This window comes from Dendrobates tinctorius, unplaced genomic scaffold (assembly GCF_039654945.1).
Source record: "Dendrobates tinctorius isolate UK_male_01 unplaced genomic scaffold, ASM3965494v1 ptg000016l, whole genome shotgun sequence".
NCBI lineage: Eukaryota > Metazoa > Chordata > Amphibia > Anura > Dendrobatidae > Dendrobates > Dendrobates tinctorius.
The window spans coordinates 8,947,899-8,969,043 of NW_027361684.1; the positions used below are offsets into that span (position 1 = coordinate 8,947,899).

At 46.1% G+C, this 21,145-nt stretch overlaps 1 protein-coding gene across 4 annotated transcripts in view; it reads right to left on the minus strand.

Annotated features, from left to right (window-relative positions):
- Window positions 1-21,145, minus strand: part of GOSR1 (golgi SNAP receptor complex member 1) — a 131,050-nt gene that overhangs the window by 21,011 nt on the left and 88,894 nt on the right. For all 4 annotated transcript variants that reach the window (XM_073565415.1, XM_073565417.1, XM_073565412.1 and 1 more), the window contains exon 7: window positions 3,991-4,020. In XM_073565415.1, the coding sequence (XP_073421516.1) occupies window positions 3,991-4,020 (30 nt within the window). The remainder of the gene's footprint in view (window positions 1-3,990; window positions 4,021-21,145) is intronic.

Consider the following 21,145-nt stretch of genomic DNA (forward strand, 5'->3'; position numbering starts at 1 on the left):
TGGGGTGCATTATACTATAAAGGCTACCTATGGAGGTGCATTATACTATATAGTGTCTCTCTATGGGGGGTTGCATTATACAATATAGAGTGTGACTATGGGGCGTGCATTACACTATATAAAGTTTACCTAAGGGAGTGCTTTATACTATATAGTCTGCTTATAGGGGTGCATTATACTATAGAGTCTAGTAGAAAAGAGCGGCACTCACCGGGTAGTGTAGTCAAGGCTTTATTATAAAAGCATATCTGCGGGAGAACAGGTGCAAAAAGGAGATAGCAACGACGATCGCTTCGCACTGCAAAGGCGCTTCCACAGGTTACAATGGAAGCGCCTTTGCAGCGCGAAACGATTGCCATTGCCATCTCCTTTTTGCACCCGTTCTCCCGCTGATATGCTTTTATAATAAAGCCTTGACTACACTACCCGGTGAGTGCCGCTCTTTTCTACTATTTTTTGCTTTGCGGATAAGCTTATTTTCCATGAATGTGCACCTAAGGGTAAAACAGTTGTATTGCCGGCTGCGTCTCTTTTACACACACATGATGGTTCGGATGTGGGGACTATCGTGATGGTGCTCGCCTTCTATTTCTGGACTTTGTAATACTATAGAGTCTGCCTAAGGGGAATGAATTATACTGTATGGAGGCCTATGGGAAGTGCATTAACTATATATGGAGGCCTATGAGGAGTGCATTATATTATATAGAGGACTTTCTGGTGCATTATACTATATGGAGGCTATTTAGGGGACCATCATACAGATTGGGGATTACTGTGATGGGGCCATCATACAGTGATGGAGTCATCAAACAGTTTGGGGGCTACTAAAGGGTCAGTATTCTGTATGGAAGTACTATACAGTGAGGGACCATTATACTATGTATAAGAGTATCATACTGTCTATAGGTGAGCTGTTCAAGGGGGGAGACTCAGGACATTATTAAATGTTATATGGGCACTTATTGTTATAGGAGAACTCAAGTTAAAATGACTGTCAAAGGGGTACACAGAGGGCATTATTACTTTCTAGGGGCAAAATGTGGGCACTGTTTTCTAGGGCACTTGCACATGACATTACTATATTCTAGAGGGTAGTTTTACCATTTAGAGGGCACACAGTAGCTGCAGTAATAGGGACACAAATGGCAAGAGCAGCGGATCAGTATTGAGGTATCAGTAGGATGAGGAGTTTGTGCAGATTCGGGATATATGGGGACGGTGCAGAAAATGTGAACAAAAAAGTTTCTTGTAATCTCTGCAGCTGAGTCGAGGCTGGAGAAGTTGTTCTCCCAACGCCTGCGCACTGCAGGACTCTGCTCTGCCTGCGCCGGAGACACTACAGGAAGGGAAGAAGAGAACGGCATCGTATGAAGATGGGAGGCGCCGGACTGGACCGCGACACCCATCGGTGAGTATAATCCAACGTGTTTTTCTTATCTTTCAGGTTACATTGGGGGCTTATCTACAGCATTACAGAATGCTGTAGATAAGCCCCTGATGTCAATGCCGGCAGCTGATAGGCCAAAAAAAAGGTGACAGATTCCCTTTAAATGATCAATATTTCTGCATTGATGCCAATTTATTTTCTTAACCTAAACCACATTTCGGAGGGTTTCAGCTTTCAAAATAATAATTTATACAACCAATGGATGAATTTAACGTCAGGTTATAAGCTTTTATTTACATAACATGGATAAGCGACATAACTTCTGTCAGGGAGTGTAGATCCTCGCAGAGTGGACGACTATTTGTTGCATGTCTGGTTACATTTGAGCCATTCAGTAGTTGTCCTCCCACTATCTTCATACGCATTTTATATACACTGCTCAAAAAAATAAAGGGAACACTAAAATACCACATCCTAGATATCTCTGAATGAAATATTCCAGTTGCAAATTTTTATTCATTGCGTAGTGGAATGTGTTCAGAACAATAAAACATAACAATTATCAATGTAAATCAAAATGAATATCCCATGGAGGTCTGGATTTGGAATGATACTCAAAATCAAAGTGGAAAATCAAATTACAGGCTGATCCAACTTCAGTGGAAATTCCTCATGAATAGGAAAAGATGCTCAGTAGTGTGTGTGGCCTCCACATGCCTTTAAGACCTCCCTACAACGCCTGGGCATGCTCCTGATGAGGTGGTGGATAGTCTCCTGAGGGATCTCCTCCCAGACCTGGACTAAAGCATCTGCCAACTCCTGGACAGTCTGTGGTGCAACGTGATGTTGGTGGATGGAGCGAGACATGAAGTCCCAGTTGTGCTTAATTGGATTCAGGTCTGGGGAACGGGCGGGCCAGTCCATAGCTTCAATGCCTTCATCTTGCAGATCTGCTGAGATACTCCAGCTACATGAGGTCTGGCATTGTCCTGCATTAGGAGGAACCCAGAGCCAACCGCACCAGCATATGATCTCACAAGGGGTCTGAGGATCTGATCTCGGTACCTAACGGCAGTCAGGCTACCTCTGGCGAGCACACTGAGGGCTGTGCGGCCCTCCAAAGAAATGCCATCCCACACTATTACTCATTACTGACCCACTGCTAAACCGGTCATGCTGAAGGATGTTGCAGGCAGACTCTGTCACATGGGCTCAGTGTGAACTTGATTTCATCTGTGAAGAGTACAGGGCGAAAGTGGCAAATTTGCCAATCCTGGTGTTCTATGGCAAATGCCAAGCTTCCTGCACGGTGTTGGGCTGTGAGTACAACCCCCATCTGTGGACGTCGAGCACTCAAACCATCCTCATGGAGTGGTTGTCTAACCGTTTGTGCAGACACTTGCACATTTGTGGCCTGCTGGAGGTCGTATTGCAGGGCTCTGGCAGTGCTCCTCCTGTTCCTCCTTGCACAAAGGCGGAGGTAGCGGTCCTGCTGCTGGGTTGCTGCCCTCCTTCAGAACCACTCCTTTATTGAGGGTGTCTTGATAAATGCCAACAATTTCCATCTGTTGTCTATTCCATTTGCACAACAGCGTGTGAAATTGATTGACAATCAGTGTTGCTTCCTAAGTGGACAGTTTGATTTCACAGAAGTTTGATTTACTTGCGAGTTATATTCTGTTGTTTAAGTGTTCCCATTATTTTTTTGAGCAGTGTATTTAGGCTGAAAGGCGCCATTATTGTACCGCCGATCGGCAACATATAAGGTGATCAGCTGTTTAATGGCCTGTTTAACTAGGCCCATCGCACTTCCATGCACACCGAACGATTGTTAATAGATCACTGTGCACATACACTGCCATTGGTTTCGGCAGCACATTTCCTGTTTGCAAAGAATGATGTGCTGCCAAGATTAATGATTTTAAAGCAAACTTAAAAATTATTCCACCCGATGAACGATGCTTGTCGGGTGATTGACAGCCTGTTTACAATGGCCAGTTCCTGATAATCAGCCAAGTGTAAATGCAACGTTACTCTTCAGTTTATGAGGTTCATTCAGACACGATACATTTTTGGAGAATTGGTTTATGCCGATTCAGAACCCAATTAACACATGGTAGTTGACAGACACATACTAGTCATTTTAATGGGAGATGTACAACTTTTATGCTCTACCACATATATATACTTTACTATATATAAAAAAAAAGAATTAAAAGTGAAAAAGACATAACCCTGTGGAATGTCTGTTAATAATAATAATAATAATAATAATCTTTATTTTTATATAGCGCTAACATATTCCGCAGCGCTTTACAGTTTGCACACATCATCATCACTGTCCCCGATGGGGCTCACAATCTAAATTCCCTATCAGTATGTCTTTGGAATGTGGGAGGAAACCGGAGTGCCCGGAGGAAACCCACGCAAACACGGGGAGAACATACAAACTCCTTGCAGATGTTGTCCTTGGTGGGATTCGAACCCAGGACCCCAGCGCTGCAAGGCTGCAGTGCTAACCACTGAGCCACCGTGCTGCCCTGTCTGTTGCATATGGAACCCTAGCAAAAGCCACAAACATACTGTATGATAAATCTTACCTTATAGTTTCTTCTATAAGACGATCGGAACTACAAAATAAAAAAAAATAATAATTATTATCAGACAATTAGCTCAATCCCTCCTTTAACCTCTCAGACAGGCTCCAGACAGGTCTTTCTAGGGCTCGATCACATAACCGTATTTTCGGTCAGAGTGAAGTCCGTGGAAAAAAAAAAACGATGGCACTAGCAACAATGTTATACAATGGGGCTGTGCTGATGAGCGATTTTTTTTCAATGACTGAATCTGATTATAAATCAGAATCTGGTCTAAAATGATTAAAACACACGCATGAGTTATGAAAAATTGTCCAACTTTTCAGTATGAAACTCAATTTTTTTTTTTTATATGCTCATGTGAACCTACCAACACAGAAAGCTGTACAAGCAAACCAAGGGAGCATACAGAGGTATGACATAAGATAAGTATGTCATGAGAACTTATGTGGAATGGTAATGGCAATCTAGACAGTCAGTAAAAATTGCTGAAAAAAAAAGAAAAGAACCAACCAAAGATTCAGGACCAAGTAATTAAAATTGCTGTTTTATTACAAAAGCAGGGAGATAAACCGTACCACAAGAAAAGGGGTGCAGGTGCCCAGTATCAACGTTTTTTAATAAGAAAATCCTCTATTTTCAGATATCATAGAAACATAATATACAAACATGCATATATACTGCATTATGCATCTGAGATTTTTTTATAATTATTGCAAGTATATACTACATTGTGTAATCAAACCACATGCAATACACAGGTAAGCTGCATTATATATCTATGACATTGCATGTAATCCAAGTGTATAACTTCAGTAAAAACACAGTATAGCGATTCCAGAAGTAGGTAAGATATGGTAAAGCATTATTGTAAACTATACTTACTGCAAAAGGCTAATCAAGAGACCCCAGACAGCATGGCGCCCACCCCAACGCGCGTTTCGACGTTGGCTTTCGTACCTGCCGGTCCAGGTTCAGAAACCGGTGTATCCTTGCAGCACACAGTGCATGCACTGGTGGGATTAAGAAGTCTGCAGACCGGATAACCCCTTTAACAAAGATTGGGAATATCTTTCCGAAATGTCACTGAGCCCTGTACCTTGTTATTCTTCTGTTATTCCTTTTACTTCGTCACATAGGTTTCTCCACCAATTATACATTTTCTATTGCTAGATTATCTATAACCCACAATGCCATTTGTTGTGAGAAAAGAATCTGGTCCTCGTATAAACGCTGTAATAGTGTCTGCCATTACTAGCTCTTGTGGTCGGGCATTCCACAGTTTGACAGCTCTAACTGTAAAGAACCCTTTCTTATTTAGCTGCCTGAATCGCCTCCACCACTAGTAATGAAATGGCCCCTGTTCCTTTGTAAGGTATTTGGATGAAATAAGTCATGTGCCAATCCTTTGTAGTGACTACAAGTAGTTATACATATAAATTAGATTGCATCTGAGACATAACTTTTTTCTAAGCTAAACATTTATTTATGAATGCACTGACAATTGGATGCCTTGTAACAGAGGTGTGTCCATTCACACTGACAGCATTATGTAGGGGCAGAGACAAAGATTCCTAGGAATTGTCACTTACTCAGCAGATTGCTGTAATTTTAATACAAACAGTGTTATATCAGCAGGAGATTATTACTATAGGACTGGGCGTTGTGTGCCACACAGTCCAGCTAATAGATGGCATCTTGACAATATACATTTGTACATTGTCAGTGTGGTTATATACAGCTCAGCATTCAGAGCACTGCTACATCTACAGCAGAGAAAGCAGAGATTTTATCAAAACTGCACCGAGAAGCTTAGTAAGTAACACATCGCTGTAATCAGGTTCTCTGCCCCTACATCATGCTGCTCTTAGATTACATTGCAAAAACCTGATGATACATTCCCTTTAGTATCCATGTATATTTCAAGCATCAGGGACAAATCCAGATGTATTTTTCACCTTTACACTGATCCCGAGGGGGCTCTAAAGCCTGATGTCTTTTATATTGCTTGATCATCTTAGCATTCAGATGCAACAGTATGAACTTTGCCATTAAGCGGAAATATTGGCAGCCAGTAAAAGAAAATATAGATTTAACTGTTTTTTTTTTTTACAAAGCTGAATTACACAAATGTACCAAAAATGTTTGTGCGTTATTATGAGCATCAATCACACCAGCGAACATGTGTAGTGAAGAAATGCAGCTTCAGAGAAATTGACGAGATTTGTTTTATGGCCTCTCCTATCACCAAGACTGCTGACATGAAATAATCAAACTGAGCAGAAACTATATGATGGGTCCCTACCGCATGAGTTTATCTAAGCTTCCTCCTTGTCAGGCCAGCAGTTGGTAAGCCTTTCCTATGTCATTTGCTATTCAGGAGCCCATTGCAAAGCGGTGAAAGTATGCAGGCAAGAGGCATTACTGAAAGTCATTAACATTAACCGCAATGGTTCCAGCCATGCCAGGAACAAATCTAATGGATTTGCTTACTCCTCTAAAGTAAAGGAATTAACATATGCAGCTGCAACAATAGGAACGCCATGCCTCTCGCAACCTGCACTTAACCTTCTGGTGATGAGGAATTTTCCGAAACAATCCACCTAGGAACTAAAACATTAGATGTGTCCACAATAAATAATGCAATCTGGTAAGAAACCAAAATACACTGCTACAAGTTCTTGTCACTTTCCAAAAATATGCTGAAGATTGCAAAAAATTGTAGAAACTAAACGAATAAAGGTGACTTTTTTATGCATGCTCATCCTGTCCAACTTTGAGTCAATGCAGCCAGCAAGTGACTCCCTATCCTGGGTTCACATAGCGTTTTCTCCTACGGTCAGTGGCTCCATTGGGACTTGCGTCCGAACCCCTGCCCCAAAGCAAAACAGATCTGGGAGTATGTGCCTACAGGGCCATTGACTGCTATGATGCAGATGAAGTCACAGTGTGATCTCTGGTGAATTATGTTCGGCCAAATATGCCTAATGGAGGTGGACAGCAAGACGACTTGGTGCTGGCTTATCTAGGTGCATTCGGCCGAAAATTATGTATGATAGCGCACAGTGACTCCATCAGTACATACGCCTAAATCCATTTCGTGGAGGTTCGGACATAAGCCCCAACGGAGCCACCGAATGTAGGAGAAAACTATTTTATACCTGTGTCTTCGGCCTTGTCAAATAGCATTCACAGACATGTTAAGAGTGACGAGTATCCAGTGTTAACGTGGGGGTCACTATTTGTGCAAATCTCAATTACGTGAAGAGCATCTACATTCATGTCTATAAAACAGTGATCTATAACCACTATTGCACTACTACAACTCCCAGCATGCCCTAACAGCAGTAATCCCAACTTACTTATTTACATTATTGGCCTAAATTGTAAGTGTAAGGAAAGTTAATAAAGTTTGTTAAAGGGAATCTCTGACACCACATTTGACCTATGTAAACTATTAATATGGGCATACAGGTTACAGGCTTCTGAAAAAGTCCTCCCTGTGTGTCTCTTATCAGATGCCTTGTTACTGAGAAATCATCTTTTATCACTTTATATAAATGAGCTGTTCTAGGAAGCTGCCTGGAAGATAATTCTGCCTCCAGAGCGGGTTTTAAATATAAGGGGGCCTTACTAGTGTGACGTGTATTGGTTACCAGAGTGACCTGTAAGGCTGCATGCCCACAATCAGGAACAGCAGCATTTTGGAAACATAATATTTTCACTGCATTCTAAATTGCAAGCCCAGTGGATTGGATTTATAGCAATCTCATTGCCCACGGTGCTTCTATTTAACACTGCGTACACTCACCCGCGGCGCAGGATTATGAGCCTCAGCAGATCAATTTCTGCAGTGGAAACTAGCATCTACGCTGCGCATTTTCAACAACAGAATGTCATTACATGCGGTAAATCCGCATGTACCTAAACACAAGTGTGGCAACTAGAAATCAGCATTTTGGATACAGCGAAAATATGCTGCGTCCAAAACGCTACTATTCCTAATCGTGGGCAAATAACCTAATGCTTACCAGTGTGATGTGTAATGGTTACCAGTGTGATGTGTAATGGCCGCTCTCTGCTCTCCTGATCTCACTGCAGAGCTGTGTGCGATTATACCGGACACATCTGCAGGTTACTCTCAGCTTCAGGTTCCAGCTCACAAGCAGACAGGTTTGTAATATTGGTGGAAGCTCAGCAGTTTTGTGGCTCCCTGGAGGGCAACTGGCATCTTGTCTACAACATGTGACCTCTGCAGCCTTGTACCATCTACCTTGGCATGACCGATGAGCTCACTGATTAGCAGCAGAGGTAAATGATGTAGGCAGGACATCAATGCTACATCAATGTCAGCTAAGACCTAAAGGGAGTAGTGGAAAGGATGTATTGGGGTGGCATGGGATTCAACAGAAAAGAACGCTTATTTTGAGCTTTTAGAACAGTTGCCATCAACCAAAGAGAAAGGAAACACATGTGGAGAGAATAATAAGTATTATTCAATTCTATAAAGAGAGGTCATTAGTTCTCCAAATTTCCATCGCTACTTACCATGACTACTACAGCTTGCTACTACCAGTTACTAGGTAGGCCAATGCTCAGGAGAAATACTGACTGGCGAAGGAAGAATACAGCTCAGTGATGAAATGGCTTCTACAATAGATAAGTTTCTATTTTTGAGGAAAGATCAAAACTGAGTGATGCGCCTTTTGCATAGACATAGTCCGTCACCTGATCTTAATGATGTTAATGAAACCGGCAAAACCATCAGTAATCATCTAATATTTATAGGCATCTAACACACTGTCTGCACCATTCTATAACCACTCTGTTTCTACTCACTAAAGTAGACATCCACAGACGCAATGATTTAAAAGGCAAAGCTCCTACGTCAGTCCCTTCAAAGCACAAAGAACACTTTATATAATCTGCAGTGACACCTCTGGAGCAAGGCGATCTAACAATGTCAGACTCACATCGTAATAAATGTACAAGCATAATTATATAATTACATTATACACTACGGCAGGATAGTTTAATTGTACACCCCGTGCACATTGTTCAAGACAGCTAAATGTATCCAGAAAATCATGCACATTATCAATCCATGTATTCTCTCTGCCCTGCTGAGGGCAAAGCAAAGGCACTGTAGTGCGCATGCGCCGGTGCTTTTTGGACTTTCCCCTCTCATGTGCAGAACAAGAGTTTGCTCTGTCCTTGGCAGGCCAGAGGGAAATATGCCTGTGCAGGAGCGCGATGGGGGACACTATGTGGATGACGCAGGATGCTTCATCCACAGGAAGCAGAGGAGGAGGACGGCAATGGCAAGAAGAGAGCAGGCACTGGAATAAAACCAGCGACACTCAGTGGACCGGACCGCCCATAGGTGAGAATAATAAAAGCTTTTTCGGGGGGGCATTCAAAAAGCTGTAACACAGGACTGAAAGGTTGTCGAGGGAGGATCAAGTGACCCTTCACGGTTGACCAAGTGATTACTGTACTCACAAGGTGTTGACTGTACGTTATATGAAAAAATGTTAATATCTGATGACAGGTTCTCCTTTATCAGGTTTCTCGACTTGCAAGTTAGAATCACAGGCAGCCTCTCAATAAAAGAAAAAAGGATTAATAACATGGAAGACGGATAGATATTTTAAAAAGAAGGGGAGCACTTTAAATATAGTTGAAAACAGAAGACTACAGGGTGGGCCATTTATAAGGTTAGACCTGGGTGGGACATTTATATATACACCTAAATTAAATGGGAATGGTTGGTGATATCAACTTCCTGTTTGTGGCACATTAGTATATGGGAGGGGGAAAACTTTTCTAGATGGGTGGTGACCGTGGTGGCCATTTTGAAGTCGGCCCACCCAGGTGTCTCCATATAAATGGCCATCCTGTATGTATTAGCACCTACATGCATAAACTACTGTAATAAAGTTGTTTATTCTTTCACCTATATGTGAATAAAGTGCTGTATATACACGAGGGGCGTTCATTAAAGATTTCTCCGCATCCACTTCTATTTATCACAGGATGCTGAAACTGCACATGTGTAATGATATGTCTCTATAGGTTGTGTGCCAATTTGCAACTCAGGACTGATAACGGTCTTGATTTTATAGGTGCTGAAGCGGAGTGAGGTTTGATAATGGACCCTGTGGAATACAGAGAAGTCCTCAAGTTCCTTTACTTGAAAGGCCGCACACCAAAGGAGACGTTCAATGAGATGAAAGAGGTTTATGGTGATGATTCCCCATCATACGATGTAGTCAAGAACTGGCATCGTCAGTAGTCGGCTTTAGGTGCCAACAGCTCCAATTCCACTCTGCTATTGATGAACTCACCATACAGCAAGTGGAGGTCGCCATTTTGGAAAATCACCACGTAACCATTCGCCACCTAGCCCAAAATATCAAGATTAATGTGGGGTCCGTGGAAAAACATGGATTTATGTGAATACTCACCGTAAAAGCCTTTTCTCCGAGACGCTCATTGGGGGACACAGGTATTGTGGGTGTATGCTACCGCAATCTGGAGGCTGACACTAGGCAAACAACACAAGGTTAGCTCCTCCCCCGCCGTGTACACCCTCGCCTTGATTGCGGGCGGAAGCCAGTTTAGTGCAAAAGCAGTAGAACAATAACAATCAGCCTTAATGCAGAAAACAATATGTCTGACAAGGAAAGAACCACCCTGACATTCACAAAACAAATACACATTAAATAAACAAGAGCCAACTAGGTTAACAGGGTGGGTGTTGTGTCCCCCAATGAGCGTCTCGGAGAAAAGGATTTTACGGTGAGTACTCACAAAAATCCATGTTTCTCCTTCGTCTCATTGGGGGACACAGGTACTGTGGGACGTCCTAAAGCAGTCCCTGGGTGGGAGATTGACTCACCGATCCAAGCTACATGCACCTCTTGTTTAAAGGTGCTCCACCGCTGCTTGGAGAATCCTTCTACCCAGGCTTGCATCTGCCGAAGCCTGAGTATGGACATTGTAATGTTTAGTAATCGTGTGTAGGCTGGACCAGGTTGCTGCGTTCCATACCTGTTCCGCCGAAGCCTGATGCCAAAGCGCCCAAGAGGCGCCCACCGCCCGAGTAGAATGTGCTTTGATCCCTGATGGAACCGGCGCACCTCTGATGATGCCATAGGCCTCTTGAATTGTTAAACGGATCCATCTGGCTATGGTCGATATTGAGGCAGCGAGTCCCCTCCTGCGCCCTTCAGGGAGCACGAACAGCGTATCTGTCTGGCGAAAAGGTGCCGTCCGCGACACGTACCTCCTGAGTGCTCTCACCAGGTCCAGCGCGTGAAGAGCCTTTTCTACGCGATGCACCGTGCCGGACAGAACGAGGGCAAGACAATATCCTCATTAATGTGGAATGAGGACACGACTTTCAGCAGAAAGGGGGGAGCTGGTCTAAGCACCACTTTATCCTTGTGGAAACTGTGAAAAGGAGCTCGGCAAGACAGCGCCAACTCTGAAACTCGCCTAACGGAGGTAATGGCTACCAAAAATACCACCTTCCAAGAGAGGAACGATAAGGAAATATCCTGTAGGTTAAGGTCCCAGGTGTCCATCGGCGCCTTATAGGGAGGTACTAGATGAGAGACTCCCTGGATGAAAGTCTTTACCTGCATATTAGTAGCAATCTTTCGCTGGAAAAGGACGGACAACGCCGATATCTGTCTCCAAAGGGAGCTTGGGGCCAGCCCTGAGTCTAGGCCTGATTGAAGAAAAGCCAAGATGTTGGGGATAGAGAATGTCAGTGGCGAACGACCCCGCTCTCTGCACCAAGTGAAGAAAACTTTCCAGGTGTGGTGGTAGATTTTCGCCGAGGTCGGTTTCCTGGCACTAACCATTGTAGCGACCACCTCACGTTCAAACCCTGCTTGAGTTAGAATCCAAGATTCAAGGGCCCCTGAGTTCGGGTGGAAGATCGGGCCCTGGTGCAGTAGATCTGGGCGCTCTGGCAGTCGCCATGGGACGTCGGTGAGCAGCCGCACAAGATCTGCGTACCACGCCCGACGGGGCCAGTCTGGTGCCAGCAGAATTGCTGGGACCCCCTCTATTTTGATCTTCCTGACGACCCTCGGAAGCAATAGCAACGGGGGGAAACAGGTATGGAAGGCGAAACTGGTTCCATGGTAGGACCAACGCATCCACCCTGAACGCTCGTGGGTCTCGCGGCCGAGCGACGAACACAGCCACCTTGGCGTTCCTTCTGGACACCATCAGATCCACATCCGGTGTTCCCCACCGTTGGCCAATTTGCTGTTAGACCTCAGGGTGCAAGGCCCATTCCCCAGCCACGACCTCTTGTCGGCTGAGGAAGTCCGCTGCCCAATTTTCTATGCCTGGGATGTAGACTGCCGATATTACCGACTGGTTCTTCTCGGCCCAATGAAGCACACGCGCTATCTCGCACATGGTTGCCCTGCTGCGCGTGCCCCCCTGATGATTTACATAAGTCACCGCCGTGGCGTTGTCTGACTGTATCCGAATGGGCCGTCCTGCTAGGAGGTGCTGAAAATGCTGCAGCGCCTGCCAGATAGCTCGTATTTCCAACAAGTTGATCGGGAGACGAGCTTTCTGTTGCGACCACTGGCCCTGGGCCGTGTGGTGGCGAAAAACTGCTCCCAGCCGAGGAGACTGGCGTCGGTCGTGACCACTAGCCAGCGGTCTGGGGGAAACTGTTACCCCTGAAGAAGGGAGGATCTGGTCGTCCACCACTCTAGTGATTGCCTGACCTGAGGGGACAGCCGTCACCGCTGATCAAGGGTGAACGGGTTCTTGTCCCATGCTGACAAGAGAGCGTGCTGTAGGGGTCGAAGATGAAATTGGGCAAACGGAAATGCTTCCATTGCTGCCACCATCTTCCCTAGTATCTTCATCCCAAACCGAATGGTGTGAGGGACCGGCTGCTGGAGCTTCTGGACTTCTTGCCGGAGCACTAGGGCTTTGTTTCGAGGGAGAATTACCAACCCTTGCAAGGTATCGAAGATCATTCCCAGAAAAGCAATCCTCCGAGCTGGGACCAGAGATGATTTCTTCCTGTTGACCAACCATCCTAAGCGGGAGAGTGTATCCAGCGTAATGCTGACATTCTCCTTGCATGCCCGAAATGAGGGACCCTTCACTAAGTGGTCGTCTAAGTATGGCAAGACGACTATGCCCCGCGAGTGTAAGACGGCCATTATGACTGCCATCACCTTTGTGAACACTCTGGGGGCGGTGGCTATCCCGAATGGGAGTTGTCATGATCCCAGTGCAGGTTTTTGAGCTGCACGTCATTGGTTAATGTCTGGAGCTCAGTGCAGGTTTTGACCTGCACACCTGGGGTTAATGATTGTGGCCTCTCCATGGTTCTGGGAGAGCTTCTTAAACCCCTGGGAAGCTCCAATCCCTGTCAGTTATACTTTTGCCTTTGGCCAAGTGTGGTGACCTCTGTGTGCCTGTGCTTGTTCGTTGTTATAGCTTGTTTATATGGTTCTGACCCGGTTCTGTTCCCTGTTGTGAGTTTGCCTGTTGATTCTGTACTTCGCTACCCTCCCTGTGTATGACTCATTGGCTATGTCCTGACTATCCTCGCTGTCTCTGCCCCTTGGTAACTTTGTCTCGCAGTTACCCTGCTAGGAGTTCTCGTGCAGCTCTTAGCTCTCTGGGAGTTTAGGCCACGCCGCCAGCAATCACGTGCTTCAGGTCCTGCGGTTCTGAAGTACGCATCTACTCGGCTGCTGCCCGCTCCACAGGTATCTTTGAGCACAGTTCGCTTTACTCAGGACACGCGCACTGGCTCAGTGAGAAAGTGCAGTGCGGTGTTCCTGACAGGAGTGCTGCGAATTGAAAGTGTCGACCATTGATGGCGAACCGAAGAAACTTTTGGTGCGACGGAAAAATGGGAACGTGCAGGTAGGCATCCTGGATATCGATCGAGGCTAAGTACTCTCCCTGCTGGCTAAGTACTCTCCCTGCTCCATGGCTGATATAACTGACCGGAGAGATTCATCCTGAAATGTTTGACCCTGATGAACCTGTTTAGGATCTTCAGGTCCAAAACCGGCCTGACTGTCCCGTCCGTTTTGGGGGCGCGAACAGATTGGAATAAAAACCCTGAGCTTTCTCGTGCTCTGGTACGGGAACTCCGTTGTTTTGGAGTGAATTGATGGCCCCTAGCAGCGCCTTTGCCCGGGGCTTCACCTTGGGAAGTCGGGAGAGAAAAAACCGTGTTGGAGGGTACCGGATGAACTCAATTTTGTACCCTTAAGTCACCAGTTCCGCCACCCATAAGTCGTTTGCTACCTCGGCCCAGATATGACGAAAAAAGAGCAGGCAGCCCCCACCCTGCTGATGTCGCCTACCAAGGGCTCAGAGTCATTTGGCTGAGGGTCTCTGGGCCCTGGCTCCTCTTGACCTGGGCTGGCGAGTGCGCATCCTTCCCACCGGAATGGGTCTATGAGACCTGTTGCTCCCTATCCTGGTTGGAGCGAGGTGGGCCGGCCGAACTGGCTGCTGCCATCCATCCGGTGTTGCGAAAGGCTCGAAAATGTGTCGGGACCTGGCGAAAAGGCTGTTTCACCTTTTGCTGCGGGAGGAAGCTGCTTTTTTCTCCTGTCGCGTCGGAGATGAGCTGATCCAACTTCTCCCTGAACAGGCGGTCTCCCTGACAGGGCAAGGAAGTCAAGGACTTCTTGGAAACTGAATCAGCTCGCCAAATCCTCAACCAGAGGGCTCTCCTAATGGCTACCGCGTTAGCGGCTGCAAATGCCACACAATTAGCCGCATCCAAAGAAGCATTAAGTAGTCTCCAGCCATTGCAATCTGACTTGCGACCTCAGACACCTCCACAGGTAGGCCTCTATCCTGCAAGGCCTTATTCAAAGACGCTGACCATGACATCATGGCTTTGGCTACCCACGTCGCCGCGAACGAGGGGGCGAGCGCCGACCCTGATGCCTCAAAAAATGATCGCACCAAGCTCTCTAAGAGCCAATCCGTGGGGTCCTTAATGGACGAGCCGCTAGGCACCGACAACAAAGACTTCAAGGCCAGGCGCGACTCTGGCGGTTCCACCACTGGGGATTCCGCCCATTTCTTACAGAGTTCCGGGGCAAATAGGTATCTTGCCTCTATAGTCTTCTGGCCCGAGAAGCGCCTATCTGGGCGTTCTCTGTGGCGCTGCACTATGTCCTCAAATTCTGGGTGAGTGCCAAACACTCTATGCGGTTGTCTGGCCCGCTTAAAGGCTACCTTATGGCCCGCGGCCAAGAGAGCACTATCTTCAATTCCCAGGGTGTGATTGACAGCTTCAATGAGGCTGTCCACTGTCTCCCGGCACCCCGGGGTATCTAGATCAAGTGGCTCGTCTGAGTCACGATCCAAACTCTGCCCGCTCCCTGCTATCGGCATCGGATAGATCGGGAAACCTCGTGCGGGTTCGTTTCCTTCGCCCCTGTCTGGCATGGGAGCAGCCCCTGCAGGCCGAAGGTTCCTGTGAGGTGGAGGACCCCTCCCAGATAAGCGAGTCACTATCCTTGCCCCCCTTTGGGGCGTGAAGGGACTCAATCGCCTTCGTAAGCGAAGCCATACACTGGGACAATGATAGCGCCCATTCTGAAGGATTCGGCTCTCTGGATTCAGTCGCCGGGGGAGTCTCGTGGGTGCGTTCGGAGTCGCAGGCCTCGCACAATTTGGTGCTCTGCGCTCGTGGAAACGAAGCCCTACAAGAAGTGCATGCAGCGTAGAGAAAAGTGTGCGTCTTCCCTTTCCCGGCCATATTGTGCCTGCCAGGCGTTTTATATATGTATAACTTTTTTTTTTTTTTTTTTTTTTTACTTCAATGAGAGGGAGGGGTGGGGGAGGAGGGGCTCCCTTGGTGTTTAGCGGCCTCCGCAGCGAAGCTGTACTCACCTGACCTGCGTCCGACTGCGCTCCGCAGCCCCGACCTCTTCCCTGGTTGCGGCCTACCCCGCACTGAAGCCGGGGCCTGGATTTATGCGGCGCCCGCCCAGGTTGCAAGGGGCGGGCCACCGGAAGTGATGATGCGCACCGTGGGTGGTACTTCCGCCGCGGCCTAACACTGACCAAGGCCGGGGGCTAAATTTTTCAACACCGCCCGCAGCGGACACATGCATCGCAGCCGCAGCGCCGCGGTGGTGATGACGGCGAAAGCGCCGCTACTCCTGGCCCCACTATGGAAACAAGGATGGCCTCAGGGGAACGCACACCGCTGCCTGCTGCTGCCCAGGAGCCCCCCCGTACGACCTGTACCTTCAAGTCCACTTCATTCAGACGACTCCAGGTAGGCCCTTCCAGGATCACGACCAACCAAAACAGGGAGCGGGGGGTGGTGTGGGGATCTTGGCCGATGCAGGCACCCTAACTCCGCCCAGCATCAGCCGAGGAGAGGGCTAGGTCCGGCATCATGTCCCACGTCGCGTGAAAGGATACGTGGAGGGACACTCGCACGTGCTCGCCCGTTGTTGGTTTGGGGAAATCGGACCATTTCAATAGGATCCGTTGCCACTGCCTCATCTTCTTAAAAAAATAAAGAAAAGAAAAAAACAAATTAAAATAACAAATTCTGGAGAAATTGCCCAGATTTGTCCCACGGTGCGGGAAAGGATACGTGGAGACGATACTCGACACGTGCTCGCCCGTTGATGGTTTGGGGAAATCGGACCCTTTCAATAGGATCCATTGCCCCTGTCTAATCTTCATGGAAAAAAAGTCTGGAGAAAAAAGACCAGACGTGTGCCTCCATAGACACTAAGCAAAAAACTGGCTTCCGCCCGCAATCAGGGTGAGGGTGTATACGGCGGGGGAGGAGCTAACCTTGTGTTGTTTGCCTAGTGTCAGCCTCCAGATGGCAGTAGCACACACCCACAGTACCTGTGTCCCCCAATGAGACGAAGGAGAAAAATCATCCAAGACCATCTTCACATGCTCGATGGGTTCCCCGGCTGCTCACGCCTTTCCAGAAGCAGGAACGAGACGAATGCTCTGAGGCTCTATTGATGATGTGCCATGGAAACCAGGAGGACTTTTTCAACAGACTGATCACACAGGATGAAAGCTGGGTCCATCACTATGATTCTGAGAATAAAGTCCAGTCGATGCAATGGAAGCATCATGACTCACCGCCTCCAAAGAAGGCACATGCCCAACCCATTAAAGTGGATGGGAAGACCAGTAGAATAGCAGCAAATTATATAAAGTGCCAGTGCTCATATAGTTCATGCTAAACCAATATATTTCTCCCTAGTGATATAACCACTTGATGCCTCAGATACAGACATGTATAGAGATAATACTAAGTCAGCAACAATAATTGGGAGGTACAAGTGAAAAGTCAGCAATGGAGAAATATCTATCAATAAACCAAATTTAAAGGGTGTCTATATCTTTAGGAGAGCATGCTCAGTGAGGAATATGCCATGTAACACAGGTCTTACCCATGGTCTCCACTAAGGGTCAAATGCTGTCGGCCCAACGCTCTTTTCGAGTGGGCTTCCTTGGGGGCTGTTGAAGCATATGACTAAGGAGAAATATATTAGTTTAGCATGAACTATATAATATGCACTGGCACTTTTTATAAATTGCTGCTATTCTACTGGTCTTCCCATCCACTTTAATGGGTTGGGCATGTGCCTTCTTTGGAGGCGGTGAGTCATGATGCTTCCATTGCATCGACTTTGGGTCTTTTTTCTTTACACCTTTATTCCAAACTATCTACATTGTCATTATGTCTCTTATTTTATCATTTTTCAGTGTATAAACATTTTTCCTAATAAAATGTGTTACTTTTTTAATCTTGGACGTTTTGTGTTCTATGTTTTTGTGTTTCTGATCATTATGAGAGTGTCTTGTGTTACCTTGGTCCTCCTCATCTGGGGTTACACTTTTGACAGGCCGGCCTGGTGCGACATCCCAAGTGTGTCACACCGGAATTAAGGTACATCATTGCGCCAGTCCGCCCAATCAAAGAAAAGACCCACTGAGATAGTAGCTAATGCCTCGCCCATGCGGCAGCCACAAACCACTGTCGTGGCTGATGGAATGAGACGTGCGAATTGATTTGCACCAATTCTAATAGACAATCTACAACATTAAAAACTGAAACGCTACCTCTGCCTTTATCTTTGATCTGTTGCAACAAAGCATTTTAGCAATTATTGCTCTAGATGGAAAGCCAGTCTGTTTTAAACTTTAATGGAAGGCGTACCGTACTTTTAACCCCCATTTCCACCGTTGACACTTAAATAGACAAACACTTAGGAGTGAGCCTCAGCTAATTTGATTTCTGGTAAAAAAAAAAAATCAGCACAGATTTTAACCTGCTAGCAGCACCGTAGTGCCGTGGAAGATGGCCAGATATGAAAGAAGAGGAGAAGAGAAAGAATAGAAAATATATAAGTGCTGACAGGTCAGAGCATTCACAAGGTCCAAGATGAAGCAGATGGCCACAGCTTGGCATCTGTGCGCAGTTGACCTGCAGATCATCAATGCAGAATTGACTCAGTAATAAATGTGATATACAAGCTTGGACACCTGGCTAAACAGTAATGAATTAAAAGTATGTTTGTTACTTTTTTTTAATCAATAAAAAGGAGAAATCATTGGCATTGGTATTGTAATTACGGAAAAGATCAAGTAAAAAACGCCTTGGAAAATTTGTATTTGCAAAAACTAAATTATATGAAAAGAAAATCATTCAAAATTTAGGTAGAAGAGATTTTGATCACCAAATTTAGAAGACTGAAACCCTAACAAAACAGTTCTTTGCAACAATTCCTACATACACATCAAAAATAACATGGAATCCAGAGAAAAGGTTTTTGCTATAGAATCAGAGAGCATAATGATGTAGGGGCAGAGACCCTGGATTCTAGCGGTGTGTCACTTACTGAGCTGTTTGCTGCAGTAGTCATAGATTCTCGGTTTCCTCGGCTGCAGATGTAGCGTTGGTCAGAAGGCTGAACTCTGTATAACCACGTCAACACCTCTGATTGGCATATTTCTGTGTACACTGTACTTTCCTCTTGGTATTTGTTATAATCTACTGTATGTGATTATTGTTATGCTGTAATGTCTATTGTCTGTACAAATCCCCTCTGAAATATAAAGTGCTGCGGAATATGTCGGCGCTATAAAAATAAAATGTATTATATTATTATTACATTGTCAGCAAGCTGCCAAATAGTGGTGGGGGCTGGGCTACACAGATTAGTTTGACCGGCCTGCCCGTGACTCTTAAGCCCCCTTCACCCATAGCGAGATCGCTAACGATATCGCTAAAGCGTCACCGATTTTGTGACGTAACAGCGATATCGCTAGTGATCTCGCTACATGTGACACTTACCGCCAACCCGGCTCCCCTCTGGATATCGCTGATCGCGCGAGATCGTCCTGGTCCATTTCTCGTCGTCGGCTTGCTGGCACCGACGATCGACTCCATGGACGCGGGCGGAAGACGGCACCCTCGCTGAGTGTGACAGGTAAGTGACGACTGACGCTGCATCGCTGGTGAGATCTGCCTGTTTGGCAGCTCACTAGCGACCATTTAGCGATGCACCAGCGATCCTGACCGGGTCGTATCGCTGTCGGGATCGCTGGTGCATCGCTAAATGTAACGGGACCTTTAGTCCGGCAGTGATGATCTCCTGCTAATAAAACATTGATTGCTATTTAATCTGAGAGCAACACTGTGTGCCGCTTGCTCAGCAGATTGCTGTAGTCTAAATACAAACACCATCTTACAAATTACCATTAAGAGAGGACACGTCACTTTTCCTGACTTCATTTCTACAGTAAATACTTCTACCCCCCCCCCCAGCAAATCTACAAATCTAGGGTATCTTTTGCTGCACTTTTCCAGTTACTTCTAAAGGAAATAAAGGTGGATAGAGGTGTGTGTAGAGCAGGAGACCCCAATCTGTGGCTCAGAAGCCACATGTGACTCAAGTCCATGATGTGTGGCTCACGACTGTCTGCCAGCTTAGTGAATTAGCACCTGATGCATCTAGCTATGAAAAGAGGGTCTCAAGGTGATGACTTTTAGGAGTCGCAGATCTGGATGTGCTTATACTTGTAGGGGGGGAAAGGGAGAGAAATAAATATAGTAAGCTGCAGATAGGATGATATGGTTAGAAAGAGGGGAGATTGTAATTGGATGCGATAGTATGGAAGGTGTGATGGATACGAGAATACCAAATGAGGGTAAAGAGGGAACCCTTGAATGCAAATATTCTGACTAGATGGACACACAGTCTCAGTGTGCTTTACGTGGGGAAGCTTTTGCTGTTGTCATACCGGTAATGGTGGCTGCGCTTACTGTGAGGGGCAGCCTGGATGTGGCTCATGATTTTCTCTCAGAATCGAATGTAGCAGAAAGGTTGGGGACCTCTAGTGTAGGGAGTGTTTAGTGACCAACTACCCAGCTGGTAACGTCTAGTGCTTAAATAAGCTAAAAATTTCTAGAAGGAATAATGGCACAGAGTTGTAAGAAAGTTCCAAGAATCTACTAAAATTGAAATATCAGGAGAAATAATGTAGTAGAAAAATGTTTACATGTGCAAATATAGTATGCAATCCACAGAAAATGTATTTACATGTTAGAACAATTGTAAGACTTTTATCAATCAGATTGCTGTAGATAGTCTGGAGTAATACTGGCAGTCGCTTCCGGTGCCATTGATGTAGCTATACTTATGTATTAATGCTGATATTTGACAGAAAATTGGATAATCGGTGCAGAAATGGTGTATAGGTGTTCATATGTATCTTTCTACACAGTTTTATTAGCAGCATGAAAGCAAAATATATGTTTTCCCTTCACCCATGAGAGCACACCTGAGAGAGAGATCCGCCCCGCCAGGACAGGAACCTATTGAGATATAAGGGGCGGCACCTCTCCCCCGCTTCAGTTGGGTTCCTGTCCTGGAAGGAATTCCACTGTCGGCGGTGCCTGTCATGGGCGAAGAAAAAAAAAAAAAAAAAAAAAGGGGACCCAGGCCCGTCCCGGCACGGGAAGAATAGGTGCCTTACCTGTAGCGCCGGCCGTCGGGTGCTGGAGGCACAGTCCCCGGGGTCCTCCGGGTTCGTGTGGGCGCAGGTGGGATCCCGGTGGCTCCTGGAAGCCCCCACCGCG